Raw genomic sequence first — 27247 nt, 5'->3', positions numbered from 1 at the left:
ATTGATCATAAAATGCAAACAACGCCCCAGGCCCACAGCCCTCCCCTGAAACACTTCCCCTGACACCCACCTGGTTCTCGCCCACACCCCCACCGGCTGTTCCCACCGCGGCCACTAGAGGGCGCCCATAAGCATCTGAGTCGAGCCAGTCCCTCCTTTGCTCAGACTTCCAGGGTTCCCACCTCCCTCGGTGACAAGCCCAAGTCCTTCGTCAACCCACAGGGCCCTGCACGACCTGACCTGACCCAGCCCTTCCCTCCTCCTCTGCCCCCTCACTCACTCCACCGCGGCCACAGTCCTCCTAGCTGTTCCTCCAGCTCACCAGGCCTGGTCCTGCCCCAGGGCCTTTGCTTCCTGCCCATCCCCACATGGCTTAATCCTTGTCATTCTGATTTCCCTCAAAAGCCCCTTAGGGGTCTATGTGAACTGTACTTTCTGCACTTTTTCAGCAAACCCAAAACTGCTCTAAAAAATAGTCCATTTACACATCACGGCCTGTGTTCACCTATGCTCTGTCCCCACTGTAGGAATGCCCTTCCTGCCCTTGTCTGCCTCGTGGCAGACTCCAACTTTTCGTGGCACAAGACCCCTCCTCCAGGAAGCCTTCCGTGACTGCCATGCCTGACCCACGACCAAACTAGAACCAGTCTCACCAGGCCTTCTGGACAAGCCCCCCTGCCCCAGGTCCCTCTGTGGGCTGTGTCCTCCCCTGGCCTGTTCTGCCAGCCTGGGGGCCTGTGAGGGGGGTCCAGGGCTGAGCCCTTCTTGGACCCTGGGATAGGGTTGGGCACCCAGAGCGAAGGTTGTCATTGCTCCCCGAGTGGACGGGCCAGAGTCTTCAGTGGTGCCTGCACAGGGCGCTAAAGGATGCTGCGTCTGGGTGAAACCTTGTTCCTATTCGTGACCCTGGTGCCTGGCATTGAGAGCCACAGGGGTGACAAATGCTCAAGGACACAGATAGACACAAGGCGGCAGGTGTATCTTGGCTTGTACAAGGAGGCGGGCCGGGCTTGAGACCAGGCGGGGACCCCCCTCCTCCCACTGGGCTCAGGGCCAGCTTGTCCTTCCTGGTGTCATCCATCCACAGTGGCGGCAGATGACCCCAAGACAGGGCACGGACCACAAGTCCTCCAGGCGCCCACAAAAGACACTTGCAGTCGATCGTTCAATATGGCTTTATTTCTCTCCCAGAACAGCCACTGCCCCCACCAGCGTGGGCCCCCGGGACAGCCAGGCCACTGGGAGGCCCTGCCCAGGAAGGGGGAAGTGCTTGCTCAGGGACATCAGTGTTAACAGCTCAGAGGACCCCCACACACGCCTGGACCCCACCACCATGGCTGGGAGCCAGTCTCAGTGCTGCACCCGGCCCCTGGTATGCTTGATGGACAGGCTCTGAGGGGACCCCCAGGCAGGGCAGGGAGAACCTCCGTCCCCACGGCCGTGCCTCCCTACACGAGGAGCTGCTGGACCTGGGAGTCCAGTGACGCCAGGCTGGGCTGACATGGTGGGGGACAGCCCAGCTGGCCCTGGGAGTCGTGGGCCTGGAGACATTGCTACCAGGAACCTCCAGCGTTGGGGGGGATGGGACGCAGGGACTGGCTGGGCAGGAAGCTAGGCTCCCCCCTTCTTCAGTCCTGAGTTCTCAAGGACAGCCAAGGGCTGTATGTGGGCAAGGACCCTCCCAGGGCAGCCTGCCCCTCAGCATCAGAACCTGGCGACCATGGACACAGGGCCTCAGCAGGTTCCAGGCCCCTGTCCCTGCTTCCCTACCCTGGCCCTCTGGGGAACACTTCATTAATTATATTGCTAACGAATGGACACACCTGGGTCTCCCTGAGGTTAACTGCCTGCCCCCTCACACGCCACACGGCCTGGCAGGGTGCTATCAACAACGCCCCCCCAGTTCCCTGGTCTCCCACCTCCTCCAGGTCCCAGGAGGGCAGCCGAAAGGGGGTTAATGAGGGCACAGTGGGGCTGGGGGTCCCGGGGGGCCAGCGGCCCCTTCCCTCTTTCAGACACCTGCTGTCAACCTGTCTGGCCCAGCCCTTCTGATGCTGAGCCGCGCCCCGGCCCCGGGTCACCACAAACACCTGGATACCCAGAGAGATAGGCCACAACTGTGGGGCAGCCGTGGAAAAGCCACGAGGGGAGGGTGGGGCCAGCAGCCGTGCTTGGTCACTTTCGGGCCACATCAGCAGGAACACGACAGGAAGGGACAGAGGGGAGGTGAGAGGTGCGGAGGACAGAGCACCTGCAAGGCCACCCGGAGCCCTGGTCAGGGCTGCTGTCTTCAGGGCTCATGAGGTCCTGGCCTGCATTGGCCCCTCAGCTCTCTGGCCCGGCCGGGGACACCACACAGGCTGGCATGTGGGCAGGACAGAGGCAGAGGTGGCTGCCCAGGCCAGGCTGCCCTCTTCAGAGCACAGCCAGGTCCAGGTCAGCATCCTGGTGCGTTTCCTCTTTAATAGCTCATGCTACACGAAGCTGGTGGGGCTCCCCTGGTCCGGGGCTGCCCCTGGGCTTCTACCAGGCTCTCCTCCATGAAGTTCAGAGGGAAAAAAGGAAAAAGGAAAGCACCCCCCAAGTCCGAAAGAGCAACACGGAACACCTCTGTAATTCGGTGTTTCAACCACAGGTGTGGAAGGTAAGCTCTGTCCCCAGCTGGCACCTGGGCTGGCAGGAAGGCCTGGGGGGTCCGTGTGGCGCGGCCCTCCGGCCTGGGTCACTGCATCTTGGCCTTCAGGAGCACCCTCTGGACCGTCTTGTACAGGAGGTCGAAGTGCTGGGCACCATGGGAGGGAGGGAGGGAGGGCAAGGTGAGGGCCAGCAAACCCTGGGGGCCACATGGACACCTACAGGTGTCTGTGGCCAGCAGCACTGGGTGGTCACCTGCTCGGAGGCTGACACCTGGGTCTAGCCCCCACCACGTCAACCCCAGTCTCCAGGTGAGCCCCCAAGCCCCACCCTGCCTGCTCACCTGCACAGCTGTGTAGGCCATTCCGAGGTAGGCACCGATGCAGACAGCCAGGAGCAGGTCGAAAATGGCTGGTTTGACTCTGGGGGGAAGGGCAGGTGGTGGGTCAGAGAGTGCAGGGGCTGTCCCTGCAGCTGTAACAGGAGGTGTGCAGGGTGAACCTGGACTGAGATTCCGCGAGGTTCTGCACGGTGACCTGTCAGCCCTGGGGTGCTGGGCCCCCTGAGGTGGTCTGCCTGCCTGGGGCTCTGGTCTCACTGAGCAGTCCGACAGTGCTACTTAGGGTGGGGGATCTGGCACTCTCGTGTTGGTCAACTTGGAGACTGAGAGCAGCCACGTGGCAATCAGTGGATCAACGGGTTGATCAATCGTCCTATGTGACGGAGCCCCGACAAGATGTCTGGATGCCGAGGCTCAGGGAAGTGCCCCTGTTGGCAGAGTTCCGCGTGTCGCCAGATGTTGACACAGCAAGGCTGACGTGTCCCCCTGGACCCTGCCCCCGGCGCCCCTTCCTCGGGCTGACTTTAACCTGTCCCTTTCCCAGTGATACACCGTGACCTCGAGTACAACGGCTTCTGGGAGTCCTTCTAGCATTACGGAGCCCCTGGGCTTGTAGGTGGTGTCAGAAGTAAGGGTGGCCTTGAGTACGCTGCCTTACATCCTCACATGTGGGGACGATGTACGTGCATGGACTCCTGGTCCAGGGCAGCCTGACCCTGATGGACGGGGTGCTGCTGCTTGACGAGCTACATAAAGACACACTCCCAGAGAGGAGGCCAACCCACCACCTGCCACTCACCTGTACGCGTTCATCACTTGCTTCAGCTGGTCGTAGAAGACAAACTCTGGGTCCCTGGGGAGAGAGTGCGCTGTCAGGGGGCCAGCCCCATCCTGAGCCAACACCGGACTTAGCCCAGGAACACTAGCACCTCGTGGGTGTCGGCACAGGGCTGCCGACGGTCCCTTCTGGGGAAGGCTGTCTCTTGTCCTGAAATAAGATCCCTCCTATGACCGTTTCGGGGTGTTTAAAAGCGAAATGTGATGACTGTACAAATTTTTACTGTCCTGCAAGCGTCTCTGTAGAGGGAGGGAAACCTCGGCCTGCGGGTTTTGGGTCCACTCTGAGCTTCGGTTTCCTTTTCTGTCTAAGACTTCTGTCTCTCGAGAGAGCTATGAGCAGCCGTGAGACAGAAGGACAGAGTCGAGCCAGTGAGGGAGCACTGGGTGGTCTCAGGGGACATTTCCTGCCTATGATGCCCAGTGGGCCCCCCTCCTAACACAAAGGTCTTGAGGTGTTGGCTTGGCCCAACTGGGGAGCTCAGAAGCTCCAGGTGCAAAAAAGATAAAATCCGGGGACGCTGGAAGACACTGGAGCCTGAAAGGAACTCAGTGGGTGGGTGGGGTGTAGGGTCGAAACACAAAATGCGGGACCCCCAGTTCATACTGAACTTTCAGATCAACAATGAGGCCAAAACCAAACCCATTGTTGTTGAGTCCATTCTGACTCACAGTGACCCGACGGGACAGAATAGAACTGCCGCGTGGGATTTCCAAGGCTGTAATCCTTAAGGAACCAGACTGCCACGTCTTCCCCCTGCATAGTGGCTGATGGGTTTGAACCCATTAATCTCTCTGGGCTAGTAGCTGAGCACTTAACCGTTGTGCCACGAGGGCTCCTAGTATAAGTACAGGCCGTGCGATATTTGGTGTATACTTACACTTAAGAAAAACTTTTTCTTTTTAAAACTAACATCCAAATCTAACTGGGTGGCCTATAGTTTTTTCTTTCTATCCTCTACTTGTATTTGCTAGAGCTGGCTCCCTGGGGGTGGGGGGCTCCATAAGCTCCATCTGAGGTGAGGGCCCGCCCACTCGTGAGCTCCATTGTTTGGGAGACCAAGGCCCGAAGAGGGGCGGGCCAACCAGGATGCACGTAAGCAGCTGGGGGGAGAGGGTGGGGACACCCGCCCCGCACCGCTTGTCGGCCTTGACGTAGTGCTGCTTCACATCCTTCAGGTAGCGGCTCAGGTAGTACTCCAGGGTGCTCAGGAAGGTGCTGTCTTTGTCCACCAGCTGGGCAGCCCGCGGCTGGTGGGTGAGCCAGTCCATCACTGAGTCCAGTTGCTCCTGCTGGATCTGCTGCGGGGAGCATGTGGTCACCGCCCTGCCCTCCACATGCCACGGTCACTGCCCCCCCCACTGTGGTCACCACCCATCCAAGCCCCCACACCGTGGTCACCACCCCCATCCACCCCATGCTGTGGTCACCGCCCTGCCCCCCAATGCTGTGGCCACCAACCCCACTCACCCCCCTACACCATGGTCACCGCCCCCACCCACCCCCACACCATGGCCACCACCCCCAACCACCCCCACGCCTTGGTCACCACCCCACCCACCACCCTACACCATGGTCACCGCCCCCACCCACCCACCCCCAAGCCGTGGTCAGCACCCCCCACCCCCCCAAGCCGTGGTCACCACTCCCAACTACCCCCACGCTGTGGTCACAGCCCCCTACCACCCTCCAACACAGGGATCACCGCCTCACCATCGCCTGTATACCGTGGTCACCGCCCCACCCACATCCCACCATACTCACTGCAGCCTGCCCACCCCCACGTGGCAGTCACTGCCCCCACCTGCCCCCATGCCATGCTCACCGCCCTTGTCCAGCCCATCTGGCACGTTCTGCTCTCCTCCCATAGGAGACCCCCCAACACCCACCCTGCCCCCGTTCCCTTCCCCTCCCACCCAGCCCCAGTACCACCCACCCTGCACTGTCCCTACCAGGCTTCCTGTGCCCCTCCTACTCAGCTCAATCCCCTCCCTGCCCTGCTCCCCTCCAGCTCTGCCCCCCGCCCCAGTATTCCCATCCCTCCCTGCCCCCTTCCCAGTCCCCCTACCTGGCTCTTCCTCGCCCAGTCCGCCCTATTCACCTTAAGCTCACCCGCCCCGGCCCCCCTCCCACCCTGACACCCACCTTGGCCCCATCCCGCCCTGTCCCCCCACCCTGGCCCCCTCCTGCTCCGGCCCCCTTACCATCTGCTCGGTGAAGACAGGCATGTCAGGAGGGGTCCCCTGTGGAGAAAGGAGGGACGCCTGAGCCCAGGTCCCTGGTGGGTGGGCAGAGGACGGGTGCCCGCAGCCTGGGGGCTCACCTTCTCGGTCAGGTTGTAGATGACTCGGGTCAGGGCCTCCGCGATGATTCTTGTGTTCCGTGTCAGCGTTTTAGAGTCCACCCGGGACCTGCAAGGAGATAAAAAAATATGTCTTTTATATCTGTATTGCTTATAAAAAAAAAGCCAAACCCGTTGCTGTTGAGTAGATTCCAACTCATAGAGACCCCACAGGACAGAGGAGAACTGCCCCACAGAGTTTCCACAGAGCAGCTGGTGGATTCGAACTGCTGAACTGTTGGTTAGCAGCCAAATTCTTAACCGCTGTGCCACCAGGGCTCTGATGTAATAATAATACAATTAAAATACACATATTTTCAATCAGGGAAACCCTGGTGACATAGTGGTTTCGTGCTATGGCTGCTAATCAAAAGGTCGGCAGTTCGAATCCACCAGGTGCTCCTCGGAAACTCTATGGGGCAGTTCTACTCTGTCCTGTAGGGTCACTATGAGTCGGAATTGACTCGACAGCAACGGGTTTGGTTTGGTTTGATTTTCAATTGGCATCATTTGTAGTAACACAGTGATATAAAACAGACAGCCTCTAGGTTACCAATGTCACGCTTAGGTACAAACCAACCCGTAGTTAGGAACCAAACCTGTAAAGCCTATTATATTAAAAATTTGAGGTACATAAACAATTGTTTGTAATAACAAACATGTTATTTTGCAACGGCCATCAAAACGTTATTATTCATTACTGTATTTGTATATTAAAGATGTTTTAGTACACTTAAAAGTGTTTCTTTACTGTTTTTATGCACAGATACACAATATACTATATACTTAGATAAACATTTGATTAACTGATGTTAGATACAAACTGTCCCTGTCTGGGCTCATGTACAAATTCACCTGAAGACGGACTTTGGAATGGAGCTCAGTGGTAATCTGAGGATTGCCTGTATCTAACACCATAATCCCCAAGGGGGGAAGAGCCCTGGACTTAAGGGCAGTGAGCAGCAGGCACTGGGGGAGGCCCATGGGACCTCTCAGATCCAGGAGGGACATAGAAAAGGAATGCAGCAGGTGGGTGGGGGTGTAGGGTTGCCAGTCAAGATGCAAGGTGCCCGGTTAATTTTCAATTTCAGATCAGTGAGCACATTTTCAGTATAAATATAACCCGTTCACGTCTAGGATATACTAAAAAAAAAGCAAACCTGAAATTCAAATTTAACTAAGTGTCCTATACTTTTCTAAATTGGGTTTTATTTAAACCCATAAAACAGGTACTTCGAGGGCAAAACCTCACCATGCAAGTGGGTGCAAAAAGCAGAGGCCTCCAGGGAGCTGAATGAGTGGGTAGGGGCACCTGAGACAGCGGCCTGGAACCCCTGTGGGGACTGGCCTAGGATGGTTCTCCAGCCCCGGGACCCTGTGCCCTCACGGCTCCCTCTGCCTAGGACGCCTGCCCCAGCTCACCCTCAATGTCAATGCCGCCTCCTTCAGGCAGCCCTCCCGGGTGCCCTGACACCCCCCAGCCACCTTTCCCCTCAAAACACCCCATCCTGCTTTCACACTGACGACAGCTGCTCCCCAGACCTCACCCGCAACCCGCCTCTCTTCTCCCCCAGTGGCTGCAGGGCAGGACCTCACCGCACATCCATGATGCTGCTGCGCTGGCCATCGCGGTGGCTCTCCAGGTGTGAGAGGGTGAAGGCAGGCAGGCGGCGGATGGCGAAGCGCTCGTGCTCCCAGGCCAGCGTATCCTCTGCCAGGTTGATCTTCTTGTGCACCATGGAGAAGCGCACCTCAGGGAACTGATGGGCGGTCACCTGTGGGGGCGGGGTGGGGGGATGATGACGACGCTGTCAGGGCTCCCTGGGCCAAGCTCCCTCAGGCCCAACCCCACACTGACTGGCTCTGCTGACGTCCAACCAGGGCCCTGGGAGGCTCGGCCCAAGTCACCGGGGCTCTGGTGTGTCCCATACTACCTGTGTCTGAAGAAGGGGGACCTACGCCTACTGCCAGGAACTTGGTCTGAGCAGAGTGCAGGGCCAGGGGTGGGCAGGAGCCACACCCAGGACATGGCAGGGGACGGGGGCTGGAATGAGAGCCAGGGGCTCTGGGGCACAGGGGGGTTCCCACAGGGGTCCTGCTGCCCCCAGGCCCTGCTCATCCCGGACTGGCCCCAGGGGTCACAGTGCCGCCTGCCAGGGGGTGCCTACCATCTCGAGCTCCCGAAGGAAAGCGTGCTGCAGTGTGCCTTCCCGGGGGGGCTTGGACACGTGCAGGTGCAAACTGCTGCCCCGGCCCACAGTGTCCAGGCACAGGACGAAGGCCACGTTGTCCTGGAGCAAGCTGGAATCTGGGAGGCGGGGTAGAGCTGGTGAGAAGGGGAGAGAACTGCGGGGGATGAGAGCGGGGAGAAATCAGAAGGTGCCCTTCCCTCCCATTCCCTCACCTGTGTGGTCCAGGTTGTCTTCCAACCAGCGCTTGGTTCCCTGGTAGTTAAATTTGCCCCCTCCGGAAGCAAAGAACAGGACGTTGTACCTGGCGGGGGAGGACCGGGTGCGTTACTGAGACAGGTGAGCATCCTAGGCTGGAGGAGAGACAAGGCCAGGTCGCAGATCCCCATGAGGACCGGCAACTTGGGGAGGACCACCCACCTGACAACACCTGAGCAGCCCTTTGGGGCAGGTGTCTCCCCTCGGCACTGCTGACCCGGTGGCTGAATCTGTCTCTGGGGTGGGCCGTTCTGTGCACTGTAGGGTGTTGAGCAGCATCCCTGGCCTCCACCCAGTCAATGCCAGTAACGGCCCCCTTCCAGTTGTGACACTCACAAATGTCCCCAGACATTGTCCAGTGTCCCCTGGGGGCAGAATCACCTGGGTGAGAACCCCTGGGTTAGGGGTTTCCACTGACCCCCAAAAGACTCTGCATCCCATAATCATCTGATCGACTGATGATCTAGGATGCTGCCCACTTTTAAATCCACACACCGGGTAGGGAGGAGAAAGGAGGAAAATCACAAGAGCTGGAGGGTCCCCCTGGCTTACACTGTCTAACCCAGCAGCAGTTTTTTCTGGTGTACAGAGTGAGGTAGGAATTAAACTACAGCTTTCCAAATATTTAACGCAGGAATCCTCCCCCTCGGCACTGCTGACACGCGGCAGGTCATGCTCTGGGGGGGGCCGTCCTGGGAGAGGGCAGGGACTCGGTCTCTGTCCGCCCTTCAGTGTAGTCCTGGCTGCAGCCCTGCGTCAGGGGAAGCGGGGCTGCTTTTCTTTCATTCTTTATGAGGATAATTCTATTTCAGTTTTTGGATAAGTGGCGGTTGCTCATTTCAGTCAACTGACCCAGCCCCTCCCGAATCTGAGCGAGCTCAGAGAACCCTTTTCTGCCCCTCAGGGCACACCTAGGCGGATGTCTGGAGACATCTGTGGTTGTCATGACTGGAGAAGGGGGAGCTACTAGCATTGATGGGGTGGGGGCCAGAGATGCTGCCCAACATCCTGCAGTGCCCAGATGCCCCAACCCAGAGAAGGGTCACCCTCACATCAGCAGCGCCAGGGGGAAGGAAGCCGGCTCTACGCTTGAGGCTGTAGTACAAAGTGGTGGGAGCTTGGCCCCGGGTCTGGTGAAAGAGCAGCTCCCAATGAAAGACCACCACTGGCTCTGCGGTTGTGATCTCCAGGCCAGAAGCTCTTATGGGAACGGGCGTAAACATGCTGCTTGAACACCGGACCCCGTTGGTGAGCTGCCCTGCCCCCACCCAGCAGCTTCACGTGCACTTACATGGTCTGGGTGCCTCCCCCCGTGGAGCAGCCCACCCGTGAACACTTAGGTGACGTGGGTGCCCCCACCCCCCGTGAAGCAGCCGGCCTGTGCACACTTATGCAATGTGGGTGCCCCCCCCAAAGCAGCCCACCCGTGGACGCTTACGTGGCGTGGGTGCCCCTCCCCCCCAGCAGTCTGCCCTTGGTCACCTACGCAGCATGGGTGCGCCTCCACCCCAGCAGCCCACCTGTGCACACTTACACAGCATGGGTACCTCTGCCCCCCAACAGCCTGCCCGTGCACACTTACTTGGCGTGGGCGCCCCTCCCCCCCGGCAGCCACCCGTGGGCACTTACGCAGCGTGGGCGCCCCTCCCCCCCGGCAGCCACCCGTGGGCACTTACGCAGCGTGGGTGCCCCTCCCCCCCGGCAGCCACCCGTGGGCACTTACGCAGCGTGGGCGCCCCTCCCCCCCGGCAGCCACCCGTGGGCACTTACGCAGCGTGGGCGCCCCTCCCCCCCGGCAGCCACCCGTGGGCACTTACGCAGCGTGGGCGCCCCTCCCCCCCGGCAGCCACCCGTGGGCACTTACGCAGCGTGGGCGCCCCTCCCCCCCGGCAGCCACCCGTGGGCACTTACGCAGCGTGGGCGCCCCTCCCCCCCGGCAGCCACCCGTGGGCACTTACGCAGCGTGGGCGCCCCTCCCCCCCGGCAGCCACCCGTGGGCACTTACGCAGCGTGGGTGCGTTTGTAGGTGTAGAGCCTAGAGAAGAGCCGGGCGAGCTCCAGCAGCACGGAGATACCGCTTCCGTTGGAGTCTGCGCCATGGGACAGCCACTGCAGACGGGCCAGAGACCGCACGGTCAACTCGCAACCGGCCACACAAGTGCACCCTCACCTACTGTCTAAGGGACCCTAGGGGCGCAACGGTTCCATGCCTGGCTGCTGACTGAAAGGCTGGCGGCTCGATCCTACCCTACCCCTCTGCCAGAGAAAGGCCTGGCTGGTGATTTGCTCCTGTAAAACCACAGCCTTGAAAGCCCAGCAGAGCAGTCCTACTCTGGCACATGGAGCTGCCCTGAGTTGGAATGGACTCCAAGGCACCAAAAACAATACACAGTCTGGAGGCACCCTGGGGGCTCAGTGGTTAAGAATTTGGCTGCTAATCAAAAGGTCAGCAGTTCGAATCCACCTGCCCTTGGAAAACCTATGGGGCAGTTCTCCTCTGTCCTATAGGATCTCTGTAAGCTTGGCGTCCCTGGGTGGGGGTGCTGGCTAGGCAACCCCCAGGGACATTCAGAATGGGGACTCGGGAGGGTTCCCACCATTCCCCGATAAGAGCGGCTCTCTGTGCCTGCACCACTCATGTCAACAACGTGATTTGTGTGTTCCTTCTGAGGGTCTGAAATTCTGGGGGGTGCCAGGCAGGGGCACCTGTGACCAGCCCCCGAAATGACCACCCTGGGCGCTGGGTCTCTAAGAGCTTCCCTGGTGGACAGCCCAACTCCCTGCTGGGAATGAAGCACGTCCCGAGTCACCCCACGGGGAGGAGACTGGGTGCTGTGCCTGGGGCTCCCCGGATTCCACCCGTGCGCCTTTTTCTGACCATGCTGTGTTTTATCGCTGAGTCCTCCTACCAATTACCCAACTGCTGGTGGCCTGGGGGACCCCAGTGCAGATGTGCTGGGCTCGGTTCCAGAATTGGCCAACTGTTTGCCGTGGGTTATGGGTTGAATTGTGTCCCTCAAAAAATGTGTTGTAAATCCTAACCCTTATGCCTGTGGAAAGCAGCCCTGGTGGTGCAGCGACTAAAGTGCTCAGCCGCTAACTAAAAGTTCGGTGGTTGGAACCTACCAGCCACTCTGCAGGAGAAAGATGTGCCAGTCTGTTTCCATAAAAATTACAACCTCGGAAATCCTATGGGGCAGTTCTACTCTGTCCTATAGGGTCACTATGAGTCGGAATCAACTTGAGGGCAACAGGTTGACAGGTTTTATACCTGTGGATGTAATCCCATTTGGGAAAAGGGTTTGCTCTGCTATGTTAACGAGCCCACAGTGGTGTAGGGTGTGTCTTAAGGCAATCACTTCTGAGATATAAGGAGCAGACGAGGCACAGAAACCAGACAGCACAGATGGGGAAGACAGGTGCCATTGGGAGATGTCCAAGGACCTCCCCCCAGAGAGGACCGAGAGCGCCTTCCCCTAAAGCCAACACCCTGAATTTGGACTGCTAGCTTTCTAACTGTGAGAAAATAAATTTGTTCTTTAAAGTCACCCCTTGTGGTCTTTCTGCTGCAGCAGCACCAGGTGACTAAGACACCTGGGGGACCCCAGGCAAGAGACCCGGCCCAGCTCGCTTGACCTCCCCCTCAGCCACATGGTGACACCCAACCCCAGGGCCCTGGGGGATGTGAAGGAGGTAAAGGCCAGCATGTGACAATGCTGCCCTTCAGACTGAGGCCACTGGACAAACTCATGAATCTGAGCCAGGCTGAGGGTAGCCAAGGAGGGGCCATGTGGGAGTTGAGGGTTACATACGGGAGCCACTCCGAAGGCGTCGTAGTGGGCCACAATGACGATGGTGGGCAGGTCCTCTCCGCCCAGCCCAGTCAGCCGCCCCTGCAGGGAGAGTCTGTGAGGGGCCTGCTGGGCCAGGGACGGGCAGACAGACGGGCAGACAGAGACAGCCCCCCCCCACCCCCGGGCATCGTCACTGCAGGTTCCACATTGAACCTGTTACAGCCTTGCTCCCAGCCTTTTGTGGCCCCCTATCCCCATTTTACTCCCCAGGGGAACAGGGACCTCACCCCTGCCTCGGCACCCAAAGCCCCACTTTTTATATTTTCCATATCAAGGTTCTGTGGAAGGCTGTGTCTACAAGAGGGATGTTATACTTTAATAAAAGAAGATGCGCTGTTTAGATCAATGATTCTCTAGAAGAATCTTGGTCAAAAGGAGAAAATGCAGAAAAGAATTTCAAATTCTTAAGGAATCCAGACTTCCAGGAGCTAAGGGTGCTGGATGGGCCCCAAAACTAATCCTCGAAGATAATCTTTAAACCTTAAACCAAAACTGCTCCCTGAAGTCTTCTTTATATCAAACGATAGTCTAGCTTAATTAATAAGGATTTTTTTTTGTCTGTCTTGACCATTGTGCTCTTTTAAAGAATTATCTATATGGGATCAAACTGACAACAGCAACTCGAAAGGTTAGACGGGAAGCTTAGGAGGCAGTGAGATTATGGTAATGGAGGAGGAACAACTCAGAAAAAGAGGGTGAGAACGGCTGCACAACTGGAAGAATTTCATCAATATCACTGAATTATACATGGAAAAATCTGAAGTGCTATTATGTTCTAATGTGTATATTTTTACAAAAAAACAAAAAAGAGAGAGGCATGAGAAGAACTTTCCAGTAGGACAAAGGCCAAACCCCTGCCCCAGCACTCCGGTCCCAACTCTCCCTGCCTCTAACCCCGCCCGATCCCAGCTCTCTGCTCTAGCCCAGGGGTTAGCATATTTTCTGCAAAGCTCCAGATAGTATCTTTGACATTGTGGGCCGCATGATCTCCTTTGCAACTGCTAAGCTCCGTCATTTTAGTGTGAAAACCGCAAAGGACAGTCTGTCCAAAACACGGTGTGGCTGTGCGCCAATAAGACTTTTATTTGGAAACACAGGTTGTTGGCTGTTCTAAGGCCTCGGGGAGAGCTTTCTGTGAGGCAGCAACAGCCTGTGTACAGGCTCTGAGGTGGGACAAGGAGGCGCGAGTGGCTGGGGCGGTGATTCCAAGGGAAGATGGCAGGAAACAGGCCAGAGGGGCTGGCCGGGCCCAGCCACTGCGCAGGAAAGAATTTGGGTTTTATTCGGACACCACAAGAAGCCACTGGAGGGTTTTAAGCAAAGCAGAGGCACCTGACCACAGTGCCCTTGCTAAGGGCTCCCTCTAGTGGGAAATGGGTGGAAAGGCGGCCAGCCCAGTCATTACAGCGAGGCCCCAAAAGCATGGCTCCCCCAAGTCTCCTCCACTCTGGTCTGGTCTGGACCCCCGGGGACAAAGGCAGGGCTCAGCTCAGGGCCGGGGTCTTGGGTCCCGGGGCCGAGGTCTCGGGTGGGCAGGTGGAGCACTCACCTCCACGCTGGTGATGAGCCAGTCACTCACGGCCTTGCTCTGGACCCCGCTGGTGACCATCTGGAAGCCGTTGGCGGTGGCCGTGTGAAGCAGCACTGGACACAGAGGGGTGCGTCAGGCCGAGCCCCCCAGTGGGCTCGTGGTATGAGGTGCAAACAGCCCTTTGGGGCTCCTTTAGGCTGCACTTCTTTGATTCTTTTTTTTAATAACTTCCCATTCTTCCCCTCCCCAAGCCCCTAGCAACCATTAATCTTTCTAAGGGTTTGCCTCTTCTAGATGTTTCATGTAAAGAAGACCATACACTATCTGTTCTTTTGTGTCTGACTTACTCCACCCCTGTAAGCAGGTAACAGACCCCTGGGTGGTGCAAACAGTTCACGCACTCAGCTGTTAACCAAAGGGCTGGTGGTTCGAGTCCACCCACAGGCACCTTGGAAGAAAGGCCTGGCAATCTACTTCCAAAAGATCAGCCTATGGAGCACCTTCTCTGACACACAAAGGGTCACCGTGAGTTGGGGTTGACTTGATGGCAACTGGTCTTTGGTTATTTTGCTCGCTGTTTCTGACACAGGGGCTGCAACAATGAGCTCAAACACACAATGATTGTGAGGATGGCGCAGGACTGGGCAGTGATTTGTTCTATTGTACGTGGGGTCACCACGAGTTGGAACCAACTCGACAGCACCTAACGACAGTGTTTCTCGGGTTCATCCACGTCATGGTGTGTACCATAGCTTCATTCTTTTTTACAGTCAAACAATATTCCACAGTACAGACAGGAGCTACTTCGCTTATCCATTCGTCCCCTGGCGGCTCTTTGTTATCCCCGCTGGCCACTCTCTGCTCCCTTCCGCCCCACAGGTCCCAGCTCCTACTCCAGTGCTCAGTGTTGGTCCACCATCGCACTGGGTGAAGGCAGTGTATTTTCTTTCAGGATGCTACTGACTCACCCCAACATCCTCGACCAAGATCGTGGCTCTGAGGCTCTGCGTGGCAGGTGGGACGGACAGAGAGAAATGAATAGATGCCCGCGTTTTCACAAACCACACGAGAGGCTGAATACGGGACATGTCTCCTCTGAGTGCTCAAACATTTGTGTGCATTGGAATCTGGGGGTGCTGGGAGAATGCAGGGTGCTGGCCCTGGCCCAGAGGCGGAGATGCTGCCAGCGGGCGGGCGGGCAGGTAGAGGTGCGACAACCTGCACCTTAACCACAGGCCAGGAGGGCCACACGCTCACTTAGAGAAACACCCTCGGGCCCCTTCCCGCAGGGAAACCTGTTACATATAAATGAGCTCAAGGTGGCCCTGAGTGCTGGCCCCAGGTGGTTTAGTCTTCACACAGGGCTGGGGCCCGTTAGCCCCAAATCAAGCCTGCCGGTGCCAAATTCAAATTTGTGCACGTCTAACTGCTTTAAAAATAGCCCAAAGAGATAGATTCTTAGCCACTTAGAGCCTGCCTGCTTTGCATACCCCAAGAAAACTGCACGCAACGTCTGCCGGCCATAGATCAGACCCGTTGTCAGCTGTCATCGAGTCAGCTCTGACTCATGGTGACCCCACGCGGGCGAGGTTGAGCCGTAACCCATAGGGTTTTCAAGGCTGCGACCTTTTTGGAAGCAGACGGCCAGGCCTTTCTTCTGAGGCGCCTCTAGGTGGGTTTGAACCACCAACCTTTCAGCCAGTAGTTGAGTGCTTAACCGTGTGTGCCACCCAGGGACCTAAATTAGATAGAAGCTTGTAGTTACAAAGACTCCAAGGTGCTGCTGCCCTCCAGAGCTCTCTGAAGGAGAGACCCCCCACACCTTGCTGGTGGGGGACATCATCTAGACACACCGGGCCCCCCACCAAACGCGTCAATGCCCCGGACCCAGTAAAGCGCTTGCTGGGCAACACTGCCACCCTGTGGTCCTGTCTTTTTCCTGTCAGTCCCCACATCCCTGACCTCACTAGACCTCTCTGCCCGGGCCCCAGTGCCCTGTGCCCACCTTCAGCAGCTGAGGCAGAACCCTGGGAGGCGGATGCTGCCTGTGTCTGCTCGTAGATGGACAGCAGGGCCTCGTCCTCCACGGCAAAGTACACGGGGACAATGGTCTCCATGGCCAGCATCTCAGGCTCAATCTCCATGAATTGCTGCAGGACAGCCAGTGTTAGGGGGCTTCCGCCCAAAGTGTCATGTCGCTGAGTCAAAGAGAGCTCCTGTGTCCTGGCCCAAGCTGGTTACCTCTGCACCCAAGCTGAGTGAGGCCCGCTGGCCCAGAATGCCCACTGCACCAAACTCAAATTCGTACACACCCCATTGTTTTAAAAACGGCCCAAATAAGCAGACTTCTAGCCACTCAGAACCTGCCTGCTTAACGCACCCCATGACACTGCACCCAACAAGTGCTAGAACTTTGTTGTTGCTGTTAGGTGCCATCAAGGCGGCCCCGACTCATGGCGACCCCAGGCACAACGGGATGGGACCGTTGTGACCCACAGGATTTTCGCTGGCTGATTTTGGAAGTCGATCCCCGGGCCCTTCTTCCTAGACCGTCTCAGTCTGGAAGCTCCGTGGAAACCTGTTCAGCATCACGGCAACACACAAGCCTCCACGGGCGGGAATCAAAGTCATAAAACCCTGGTGCTATAAGGGCCCCAAGGTCCTGCTGCGTTTGGAGCTCTTGGACCCTGACTCCCCACAGTGCTGCAGAAGGACGTGGTAAAGGCTCCCTTCCCTCCTCCCCTCTGGTGACTCCAGTGCCCTTGCCTCTGGTCGACTTCCTGCTCCAGGGGTCCACCCCACCACATGTGGCTGTCACTGCAGCTGCCCCGGTAAATACCTTGTAGTACATGGTCCTATCTTTGTCCTCCACCAGCCCTGGTTTCCCTCAACCATACTACAGGCGACCAGCGGGAGCAGGGGGAGGGGCCCTAACGGCTGTCCCCTCCCGGAGGCACTCTGAGTGGGGTGTGAGGAGCAAGGGTGAGAAGCGGTCCAGCCGGGGTGTGAATCACGCAGGCAACTAGGATGAGAGGCAGGAGGCAGACGAGGGGACCAGGGGATGGGGAAGGTCTGTGGAGACCCCTCAGAGCCCCTCTGGACAGTCAGTGTTAGGAAGCGGATGGGCTGGGTGGAGAATGAATGGGCTAGGGAGCCAGCCAGGTCTGGGTTTGGATCCTGGGTTCACTGGGGCTACCCTCCACTGGCCCTCAGCTTCTTCAGCTGTAAACTGGATGATCAACGTGGGCTTCACGGGCTGATGGCAGGAGCCAACCAGCATAAAGCCAGCCTTACCACCTTCACCCACGGTATCTTCTTGGTGTTTATCAGATCCCGTGACTTAGAGGAAAATCCCAGAAGCTGGAGAACCAACCTGCTTTACCCTGTCTAACCCAGCAGGAAGCTCTCCTGCTGTATGGTGTGAGGTAGGGATCAAACTCACCCTTCCTCCCCGCCCCCCAATAATTAAGGCAGCCCTGCTGACACAGGGGGCCTGATCCTTCTCTGGGGTGGGTCATCCTGTGCACTGTAGGGTGTGGGGCAGCATCCCTGACCCACACCCACTGGATGCCAGTAGTATCCCCCTCCCAATTGTGACAAACATAAATGTCCCCAGACATCTTCAGTGTCCCCTGGGGGCAGAATCATCCCAGATGTGGACAAATGATCAAGGGGAACAAGCACCATCTCTGCTTTCCAAAAGCAGAAAGGCTCAGACAAGGCAGGCGACCTGTCTGAGGTCACATAGCTGGCTCCACAGAAGCTCCTGGAACTGAGCCAAGGGGAAGCTGTGTGGGCAAGGGAAGGGCTGGGAGAGCAGGGGGCGAGGGAAGAGAAGGGGTGGTACAGGCTGGAGGGGCAAGGAGAGCAGGGACTGGGGGAGCAGAACGGCGGGGAAGAAAGAGAGGGAGGGGGAGGTTCAGGGCTCACCCGGATGACGTCCTGCGGCACAGCGGCCATGGCGGGCGGCAGGATGATGACCACGGCGCCGGCCGACTGGCGCAGCGCCTTCTGGTACTGCTCGTAGGAGAAGTCCACCAGGCGCATCATGACGCAGCGGCGGCTCAGCACGTCCGCGTCCATGGTGCGCGCCTCTGTGTTGAGCACTGCGTTCCGCGTGCCTGTGGGGACAGGACGGGGGCCCTCAGCGGGTGCCAGGACACATGGGGAGGACAGCAGGCCATGTGGGGAGGACAGCAAGACATGTGGGGAGGGCGCTGGGCCACGTGGGGAGGACAGGTCATGTGGGGAGGACAGCAGGTCACGTGGGGAAGGGGGCAGCGTCCAGCCCCGTGCTGCCCTAGACACACACACCCGCCTGCACCAGGCGCTGGAGTCTCTGAGACGTCGGCTCAGGATCCTCCCAAGGTCCTTCCCAGTCTGTCCCCAATGTAGCTGGTGACGGGGACCATGGGGGTACGTGGCTCAGGTCCATTAGCAGCCAACCCATCCCACTGCCCAGGGGTACGTTGTCATTAGGTGCCTGGAGTCATTCTGACTCATAACGACCCCATGTATCAGAGAACTGCCTGATAAGGTTTTATAGGCTATAATCTTTAGGGGAGCAGATCGGCAGGTCTTTCTCCTGCAGAGCTGCCAGGTGGGTTCAAACTGCCAACCTTTCTGAGAGCAGCATCACCAGGGCTCCTTCCCACGGGCTTAGCGCTCGCTTTAAACCGAGACTTACCCTCCGTGGAGCTACAGTGTCTCCTGAGAGTCTGACAAAAGCCACAATCCGTCTCCTGCTCGTAATCCTAGATCAGGGGCCAGCAAACGTTTTCCCAAAAGGGCCAGAGAGCCCATACCGTCAGTTTTGCAGGCCACAATGTCTGTGTTGAGGACTCGGCTCTGCCACTGTAGTGTGGAAGTAGCCACAGACAATACGGAAATGAATAGGCGTGACTGTGTGCCAATAAAACTTCAGTTATAAAAACGGAGTGGGCCATCTACCAAGAACCCAGGTCACCCCTGCAGTTACTGTGATGATCTGTCCACAGCAACCAATGCCCTGGGGAAAGAATTCAAACTCCACCCCTTGCTTGCCTCAGTCCTGAGCCCCTGGCCCTGCCCTCCAACCTCACCTTGCCCACTCTGTCCACCTGCAGCTCTGTCCCCCTCTCTTGGGCACTCTCTCTGTGGCTCTCTCATGCCAGGCGTACCCACTCTCGATCTCAGGAGGTCTCCCTGGCCACCCGGTCTAACAGCCATTGTTTGCTCCCTTCACAGACCTTGGTACCTTCTAGAATTGGTTTGTTCACTTGCTATCAGCAGGCATTCAGGGTGGGCCCAGGACTTGTCTCGGTGGGGCTGTAGCCTCAGCATCACACACACTCTACTTCTGAAAATCAGCCACGGAGAACCCCGTGCACTGCAATGATTCGACTGGCAACTGACCACAGGGATGGTGCAGGACGGGAAAGCATTTTGCTCAGTTGTACGCAGGGTCACCATGAGTCCGACTGACTTGACAGCAGCTAACAACAAGCAACGAATCCAAAAGACTTCAGGGCTGTGCAGACCAACCCGAGAACATACAAAGCCTCCCCAACACTGTGCAGCTGGGTTTGGCCCCAGGGCCTAGGCAGGAAGTGCTCAGAAATACTGAGCTCAGGCAAGTTCAACGCCCAACCAGAGCCAACCTTGGTCCTAAGGGTCGGCCACTTGCGCTCAGGGGCAGATCTCTGTGAGGCCTCAGTGCTGCTTTGGGGTTGGGGCCAGGAGCGCAGCAGCCTCTGTGTCTGCTCTCCAGGGACATCTGGAGAGGCGGGCAGAGCGTGAGAAGAACCAATCCCAAATGGCACATTCTGACAGGCTCACACAGGGGTGCAGATAGGACCCAGGAGGAACGTCTGTCCCAGCTGGGCCGCCAAGGTGTCTGACCAAGGAGCAAGAGCAGGCCACCCACCCCAGGCCCTGGGCTCCCGCCTTGGCCCCCTGCCCCCTAGAATCAGTGGCTCAGGCCCTTGCCCAGGCCTATGCTCTGCCTTAGGCTGGGCCGGAAGGCCCCAAGGGAGAAAAAGGAGAGGAAGCAGCAAAGACCTTGAGGAGGTCCTTGGAGCCCTCGGATGCTGGGAGTGCCCCTCCCCCTCACGCCACCTGTCTCCTCAAGCCCTCAGCCTCTTCAGCCCCATGACCCTGCCGGGGGCAAATGTGAGCCCCATTTGTGAGAGGGAGCAATGGAGCCCAGAGAGGAGGTGCCTGGTGGCACGACAAGGCAGGGCGGGGATGGCTACTGGGCCTGGGCTCCCTGTGGGTCCCGGTTGGGATGAAGCTCCCCAGTAGCTCCACCTGGAGCCTGGGGCTTTATGGACGTGTCCTCAGTGAGCCTTGTGGTTCACTGATGGGGAATCTGAGGTCCAGAGGCAGGAGGGGACCCACCCAGAGCTCAGGCTCCTCCTCTGGCCCCTAGCTGCCAGGGAGGTAAAACCAGAGTGGCCTCCCTCACACCCGTGTCTGGACAAGCACAAGGCAGGGCGTGGTGGACAGCCACAAAGACAGGCGCTGGGCACCTGGACAGAAAGAAGAGTCTGGTTCCCCACACGGGAACAGACTTGGCAAACTTCTTTCTGTCAAGGGCCAGATGGTCAATATTTTCACCTTTGCTGACTGCACACCTCTGTTGCAACGTTCACCTCAGATGATGCAGTCAGCGCAAAGCAGTCACAGGCCATAAAACAACACATGGGGCATGGCTGTGTGTCAATAAAACTTTATTGACAAACACAAGTGAGGGGGCAGTTTGGCCTACTAGCTGTAGTTTCTCGAACCCTACCAGATTAAGTCTGGCTGGCAGGGGTCTTTGGAGCCGGGCCTCCTGAGGGGTGCTATTCCCACCTCAGAGGGTCCTCATGGGGATCAAATGAGATGGGACGGAGGGAAGCGGTAAACACAGTGCCCGGCACAATTTATGTGTTCAAAAAAACACTTGGTTGCTGTTATTAGCTGCCGTCTACTTGACTATGACTCATGGCAACCCCAAGCACAATGGAACAAAATGCTGCCTGGTCCTGTGCAGTCCCCATGATCGGTTGCAGATCGGACCATTGTGATCTATAGGGTTTTCACTGGGTGATTTTCAGAAGTCAATCGCCAGGCCTTTCTTCTTAGTCCCTCTCAGTCTGGAAGCTCCGCTGAAATCTGTTCAGCATCCTAGCAACACACAAGCCCCCAGTGACAGACAAGTGGTGGCTATGGATGAGGTACACTGGCTGGGAATCGAACCCGGGTCTCCCACATGGAAGGCGGGAATTCTACCACAGAGCCTCCACTGCCCTCCAGCAAACACTACCTGTTGTTATTAACTAACGCCTGGGACTCACACCAAGGAAGCATTCAGGGAAGGAGGGCCAGAGTCCGTCCAGCAGGAGGGGAGCCTTAGATTGCCTGCGGCCCTGAACCTGGCCAATTACCCTCAGACACCCAGCTCACACCTAAGCACAAAGAGCACACAGCTTGTCTTCCGACAGTTGGAAACAAATAGCCCGGCCCTAAGTTTCTCAACAGCCGCGGAAAGGAAGTTGGGAAAGAAGAGTGAACCAAGGGCGGCTCAAACAAGAGAAGGCTCTTAAGAGATCAGGAAGGTGATTGCAATCAGGAGTGACTCGGCAGGGGCAGAGGCACTCAGGCTGTCCCGGGGCTCCCTCGGGGATCCTGGGCCCATGGGCGAGCCAGGGAGCTCTCCAGCCCTCACCATACTGGCCTTTGGGCTGCTGCCAGAGAAGACAAGGAGTCAGATCTCCTGGCCTTGACCACAAGTTCCCTATTTTTTTTTAAATGCCTCCCCCCACCACACACACACAACCAACGTCACGTTGATCCCTACTCAGGGCAGTCCGCCTGTTACAGAACTGCTCCCTCCATAAGGTTTTCTGGCTGTAACTTTATGGAGTCTTTGGGTGGTACAAATGGTAGACATGCTTAGCTGCTAACCAAAGACTGGTGGTTCGAGTCTACCCACAGGTACCGCAGAAAAAAGGCCTAGCAATCTAGCTTGAGTCCAGCATAATTAAATGGTGCCCGGCTGTCACCACCGACTGCTCTGACAGGGATCACAACAGAGGGTCCCAGACAGAGCTGGGGAAAATGTAGAACAAAACTCTAACTCACAAAAAAAGACCAGACTTACTGGCCTGACAGAGACTGGGGAAACTCTGAGAGTACGGCCCCCGGACACCCTTTCAGCTCAGTAATGAAGTCACTCCTGAGATTCACCCTTCAGCCAAGGATTAGACAGGCCCGTAAAACAAAATGAGACTAAATGGGTACACCAGCCCAGGGACAAGGACTAGAAGGCAGGAGGGGACAGGACAGCTGGTAATGGGGAACCCAAGGTAGATAAGGGAGAGTGCTGACATGTTGTGGGGTTGGTAACCAATGTCACAAAACAATATGTGTATTAATTATTTAATGAGAAACTAATTTGCTCTGTAAACCTTCATCTAAAATACAACATTTAAAAAGAAAAAAAAAAAGAAAGAAAGGCCTGGTGACCTGTTACTGAAAAATCAGCCATTGAAAACCCTACTCCGACACACACAGGGTCACCATGAGTCGGAGTCAACTTGATGGCAACCGGTTTACAGGTGCCTACGATCGGAAACCCTGGTGGCGTAGTGGTTAAGTGCTATGGCTGCTAACCAAAGGGTCGGCAGTTTGAGTCCGCCAGGCGCTCCTTGGAAACTCTGTGGGGCAGTTCTACTCTGTCCTATAGGGTCGCTATGAGTCGGAATCGACTCGACTGCACCGGGTTTGGTTTTGTTTTGGGTAGGATGGGGTGAAGGAGCCCTGGTGGTGTAAGAATTAAGCACTCGGCTACTAATTCAAAGGTTCAAACCCACCCATCAGCTCTGCAGGAGCCTGGCGATCTGCTCCTGTAAAGATAACAGCCTAGAAAACCCTGTGGGCAGTTCTACTCTGTCACATGGGGTCGCTACAAGCTGACTCAATGACAACTGTTTTTTTGTTTGTTTTAGGGGGAAAGGAAGGGAGGAAACACAGAAGCTGAGGAAAATTCGAGAAAACAAAGGACTGTGGGAACAGAGGAGGAAATACGGTAAATGACAAGTAAGGTGGTGAAAAGAAAAGAAGGTTCCAGAAGGGTCTGCAAGGATTGGGAGGGAAACTAAGAGGACCATTCTCCCAAGTCGGAAAGTCTGTCCCAGTGAAGAAAAGGCGGGACTGCCACTTCCTGGGCAGGTTTGCAGGGAGAGAGAGGGTCCCCCTCCGTCTGCAAGCAGGACAGCACGTCAGCCAGGGGACGCCTGAGGGGGGTCAGCTAGATCATTGCTGCCCGCTTGCCCAGGGGCTGAGAGAGAAGTTGGGGGTGCTGGGAGGGGTTGGCAAGAGCCTCTTGGCCAGGCTGTGGGCAGGCGAAGGGGGCAGGCGGGGGAGGGGCTGAGACAGGAACCAACAGCCACTTGGAAGGACCTGGAGAAAACAGGCTGACTCCAGTTCTGGAATCTGGGTTTCCTCTGGGAAATCCACTAGAGCCCTACACCCGGGCTGTCCAATGTGGTAGCCCCTAGCCGCACACGCGAAGCCCCGAGAGGCGCAGCCGGTGAACGCGCTCAGCCTCGTCTGACTCTACCCAGAGGCACCTTGGAAGAAAGCCCTGGCTATCGACTTCTGAAAAACCAGCCACTGAAAACTCTATGGGTCACAAAAGAACACCGTCCAACTCTCTTGCTCTGGACATGTCTATTCCGCATCCGTTTATCATTCATCTACTTAGGAGTCCCCGAGTGGCACTATTGGTCTGAGTCCACCCAGAAGTGCCTCAGAAGAAAGGCCTGGCATCCGCTTCCAAAAATCAGCCCCTGAAAACCACGCGAAGCGCAACTGCACGCTGACACACGCGGGGTCGCCGAAAGTCACGGTCCACTCGACAGCAGCCAGTTAGCATCTGTGGCTATTTAAATTTATTACAATTACCATTCAACGTTTGATTTCTTGGTTGGACTCAGCACATACCAAGTACTCAGCAGCTGCATGGGGCTGGGGACCGCTGTACCAGGCAGCGACGTGTTCCTTACGGCAGAAATTCCACTGGACAGCGCTGGTAAGGACCCTCCCCAGGAAAACACCAAGTGATGCCTACAAACGCGCTCATACTGCCGGCGGCTCCTTGCTTCCCACTCTCACCCCTCTGGGGCCTGGGACCTCAGACTTAGAATCTGGCTTTCTCCACGGTGGCTTGGCTGACACGGGGGTCGTCCGCTGCATTGTACCGGGTTAAGCAGCATCCCTGGCCTCCACATTTGAGGTGCCAATAGCACCCCCCCAAATTGTGACAACCACGGACATCACCAAGTGTCCCTGGGGGGCAGAATCACCCTCGTGAGACCCACTGCCACAAATGGAAACAAAGTGGCTTTGGGTAGGGGGTTCTGAGGGATGGTCTGGATCAGTCTCCAGGGACTGGGGGCCCCCAAGGGCCTGGCAGACAGCTGGAGGGGGCCAAGGGACCCCAGGCTGGGCCTGATATGTCCCAACAAAAGGGTCAGTTCAAGAGAAGCTGGACTTAGAATCCAGGGGGACAAGAATTTGGGAATGCAGGTCCTTTACGGGAAGGTCAGGCCTTGACTTGCAGGGGGCCAGGCTGGAAGAAAAACCAGGGGCTTCTGGTAATGCTAGAAGATTCTGGAACACCTAGACCTCACTGGGGGTCCCGAATACCTTCACAGTCAGGAGACAAGACAAGGGGATTTAGAATGATTTTGGCACTGGGGGAGCGGCCCTGGTGACAGAGTGGTTAAGTGCTTGGATGCGGACCAAAAAGTCAGCAGTGAACCCACCAGCCGCTCAGCCGGAGAAAGATGTGGCAGTCTGCTTCTGTAAAGATTACAGCCTCGGAAACTCTGTGGGGCACTTCTACTCTGCCCTATGAGGTCGTTAAGAATCAAAATCAGTTTGCATTTTTGGGTTTCAGGCACTGAGGTCAGGCCAGTAGGGGGCAGGACTGGTGAGAGGAAGCTGGGCAGGTTCCGGTGGGGGGCGGGAATCCTGGGGGTGCTGACTTGGATGAGGGGCCTTAAAGGAGGGGTGCTGACCCAGAATCAGAGACAATCAAGAAATCCTGGGACGATGGAAGAACTGAGATTATGGGAGGAGGGGGATCAGCATGCAACCCAGGAGGAGACAAGGGGTGGGGTCCAAGAGAACCCCAAGGAGTCCAAGCAAGGGGACTGAGCTGGGGAGGCAGGTGAAGGGATTACTCTGAGGAATCTCGATCTGGCCCATGAGCTGGGAGTGGGGCAAACTGCTTGGCAGAAAGGGGGACTTGATGCAGGCGCTAGAGCTGGGAAGTGGGGAGAGAGTGGGCATCGGATAAGAAGGACAGGAATACGCAGGGGCCGTGGAGAGTGGGAGCGAGGCAGAACCCGCAGAACCCAGGCGACGCTTAACTTCAAATGAAGCTGGCCAAAGGTTCCACCTCCGGGGCACCGGCCTGGGTGGTGGGCCGTGGGAGGGCGCCTGGGGCTGGAGGTCAGAGCAGGGGGCTCTGGTCACAGGGGCACTGGCCAGGCACCTCGGGGGAAGACGCCACGGCAAGGCAGCTGGGCTCGGGTCCGGATGGGGACCGGACAGGGGACCAATAAGGATCCAGAAGGGGGAGCCTGGCCAGAGGGTCGGGGCCACGAGCATGTCAGGGGGAGTCAGAGGGCCAGGCCTGGGTGCTGCGGAAGTTCGCGCGGATTACGGGGGCACCTGCCAAGGACAGCGGGGGCCGAGGAGGGGGTCCAGGACAGCCGAGCTCTGCCTCGTCCGGGGCCCAGGAGACGTCTGGCCGCCCAGGTGAGTTCTGCGCGGGACTTCACCTGGACAGGCCGGAGCGGCGGGTGCTGGGGCCCGGAGCGCCCAGCCCGGGCCGAGGGGGCCCGGGGCCGGAGCAGGGAGGCCGGGGGCGCGGGGGCACGCACCGTAGGGCTGGCCCTGCAGGTCGTACTGCTGCATGCGGTAGACGGTGAACTCGTGCGCGGCGTCGGCGGCGGGCAGCGGCGGCGCCACAAGCAGCAGCACCGCGGGAAGGAAGACGATGAAGCCGAGCGGCAGGCACGAAGCCTTCAGCATGTTCTCCAGCACCTCGCCGGCTTCCTCCAGCATCCTGGCCGGCGCGGGGCCGCTCGGGGCGGCGGTGGCGGGGACGGGACGGCGGCAGCTGCTCCCGCGGACTCACCTCGGCATGGGTAGCCGCCGGGGTCCTGTGGGCACCGCGCCGGGCAGCCCGAGCCCGCCGCGGGGTCCTGCAGGCAGCGCCGCGGACCGGCACGCCTGCCGCGCAGCCTCCTGGGAGCTGTGGTCCTCCCGCCGCGCACAGCCACCTGGGAGTTGTAGGCCCACTCTGGTATTCCTCCCAATCTCTGCTGGAAACTGTGAACTATTTGGCTAACGCTGCTGAAGTTTCACATAAACTCATGGTCCCAAAATAAAATGATTAAAAAAAAACTTGCAATCGAACTTTCTTAAAACCTGTCTTTATGGCGAGGGCGAGGGGCGAGAGGCGGGGCCAGGACGTGACCTTGCGACCCAGAAGGAAGTTGGGCACTAGGGAAGGGAGGGCCTGTTTGGTGCGCAAGGCCTCCTGGGAATTGTAGTCCTGGTGAACAAGCGCAGAGGCTCATGGGAGTTGTAGTCTTCCTGGCAGAAGTTTCAGAGGTAGTCAGTTAAAACTCCCTGGGAATGTAGATTATAAACTCCATGGAGGGAAAGACTTTTGTCCGTTTTTGCGTTGATGTATCCCCAATACCTGACATAAGACCCAGCACACCATAAGTGGTCTATGCAAGGTTTGAATGAATGAAAGAAGAAATTACGATAGACGTTTCCTAGGCAGTGGATTATGGGACTTGTAGTGTGGAGAGAGAGATAATATTTATATTTATACTTATCTATATTTTTTACATACTCCCAATTGCTCTCCCCCTAATGAGACAGTTTGCTCCCTCCCTCCACTCTCTCTTCTCGTGTCCATTTCGCCAGCTTCTAACCCCCTCCACCCTCTCATCTCCCCTCCAGGCAGGAGATGCCAACATAGTCTCAAGTGTCTACCTGATCCAAGAAGCTCACTCCTCACCAGCATCCCTCTCCAACCCATTGTCCAGTCCAATCCATGTCTGAAGAGTTGGCTTCGGGAATGGTTCCTGTCCTGGGCCAACAGAAGGTCTGGGGGCCAGGACCACCGGGGTCCTTCTAGTCTCAGTCAGACAATTAAGTCTGGTCTTTTTATGAGAATTTGGGATCTGCATCCCACTGCTCTCCTGCTT

General features: G+C 57.4%; 1 protein-coding gene across 3 annotated transcripts; it reads right to left on the bottom strand.

Annotated features, from left to right (window-relative positions):
* Nucleotides 1–1157: 1157 nt before the first annotated feature.
* NCLN (nicalin) lies at nt 1158–26313 on the bottom strand. 3 transcript variants are annotated; one of them, XM_049876358.1, is made up of 15 exons: nt 25904–26313; nt 17916–18106; nt 15991–16135; nt 14004–14098; nt 12413–12493; nt 10606–10709; nt 8558–8646; nt 8322–8461; nt 7750–7928; nt 6136–6223; nt 6017–6055; nt 4950–5113; nt 3774–3827; nt 2978–3056; nt 1158–2782 (listed from the first exon to the last, which is right to left on the bottom strand). In XM_049876358.1, exons 1-15 carry the CDS (start codon nt 26085–26087, stop codon nt 2723–2725), a joined length of 1692 nt encoding a protein of 563 aa, XP_049732315.1. In that variant the 5' UTR covers nt 26088–26313; the 3' UTR covers nt 1158–2722. The 3 variants fall into 3 exon arrangements, with proteins under 3 accessions (XP_049732315.1, XP_049732316.1, XP_049732317.1); XM_049876359.1 differs by having other exon boundaries at nt 4950–5110; XM_049876360.1 differs by lacking the exon at nt 25904–26313 and adding an exon at nt 18673–18848.
* Between the last annotated feature and the right edge of the window lie 934 nt (nt 26314–27247).

This window comes from Elephas maximus, chromosome 3, assembly GCF_024166365.1.
Source record: "Elephas maximus indicus isolate mEleMax1 chromosome 3, mEleMax1 primary haplotype, whole genome shotgun sequence".
NCBI classification, from domain to species: Eukaryota; Metazoa; Chordata; class Mammalia; order Proboscidea; family Elephantidae; genus Elephas; species Elephas maximus.
This window is presented reverse-complemented; position numbering and strand designations above follow the sequence as displayed.

What these genes read in the sequence shown, in the direction of transcription:
- NCLN (XM_049876358.1), bottom strand. Translation starts at nt 26,087, where the DNA reads ATGCTGGAGGAAGCCGGCGAGGTGCTGGAGAACATGCTGAAGGCTTCG. An exon ending in TTCTGCCTCAGCTGCTGAAG is followed by an intron (nt 14,099 to 15,990) that starts GTGGGCACAGGG and finishes CTCTGTGTCCAG; the next exon opens with TGCTGCTTCACACGGCCACC. An exon ending in TACAAACGCACCCACGCTGC is followed by an intron (nt 8,647 to 10,605) that starts GTAAGTGCCCAC and finishes CTCCCCCGCCAG; the next exon opens with GTACAACGTCCTGTTCTTTG.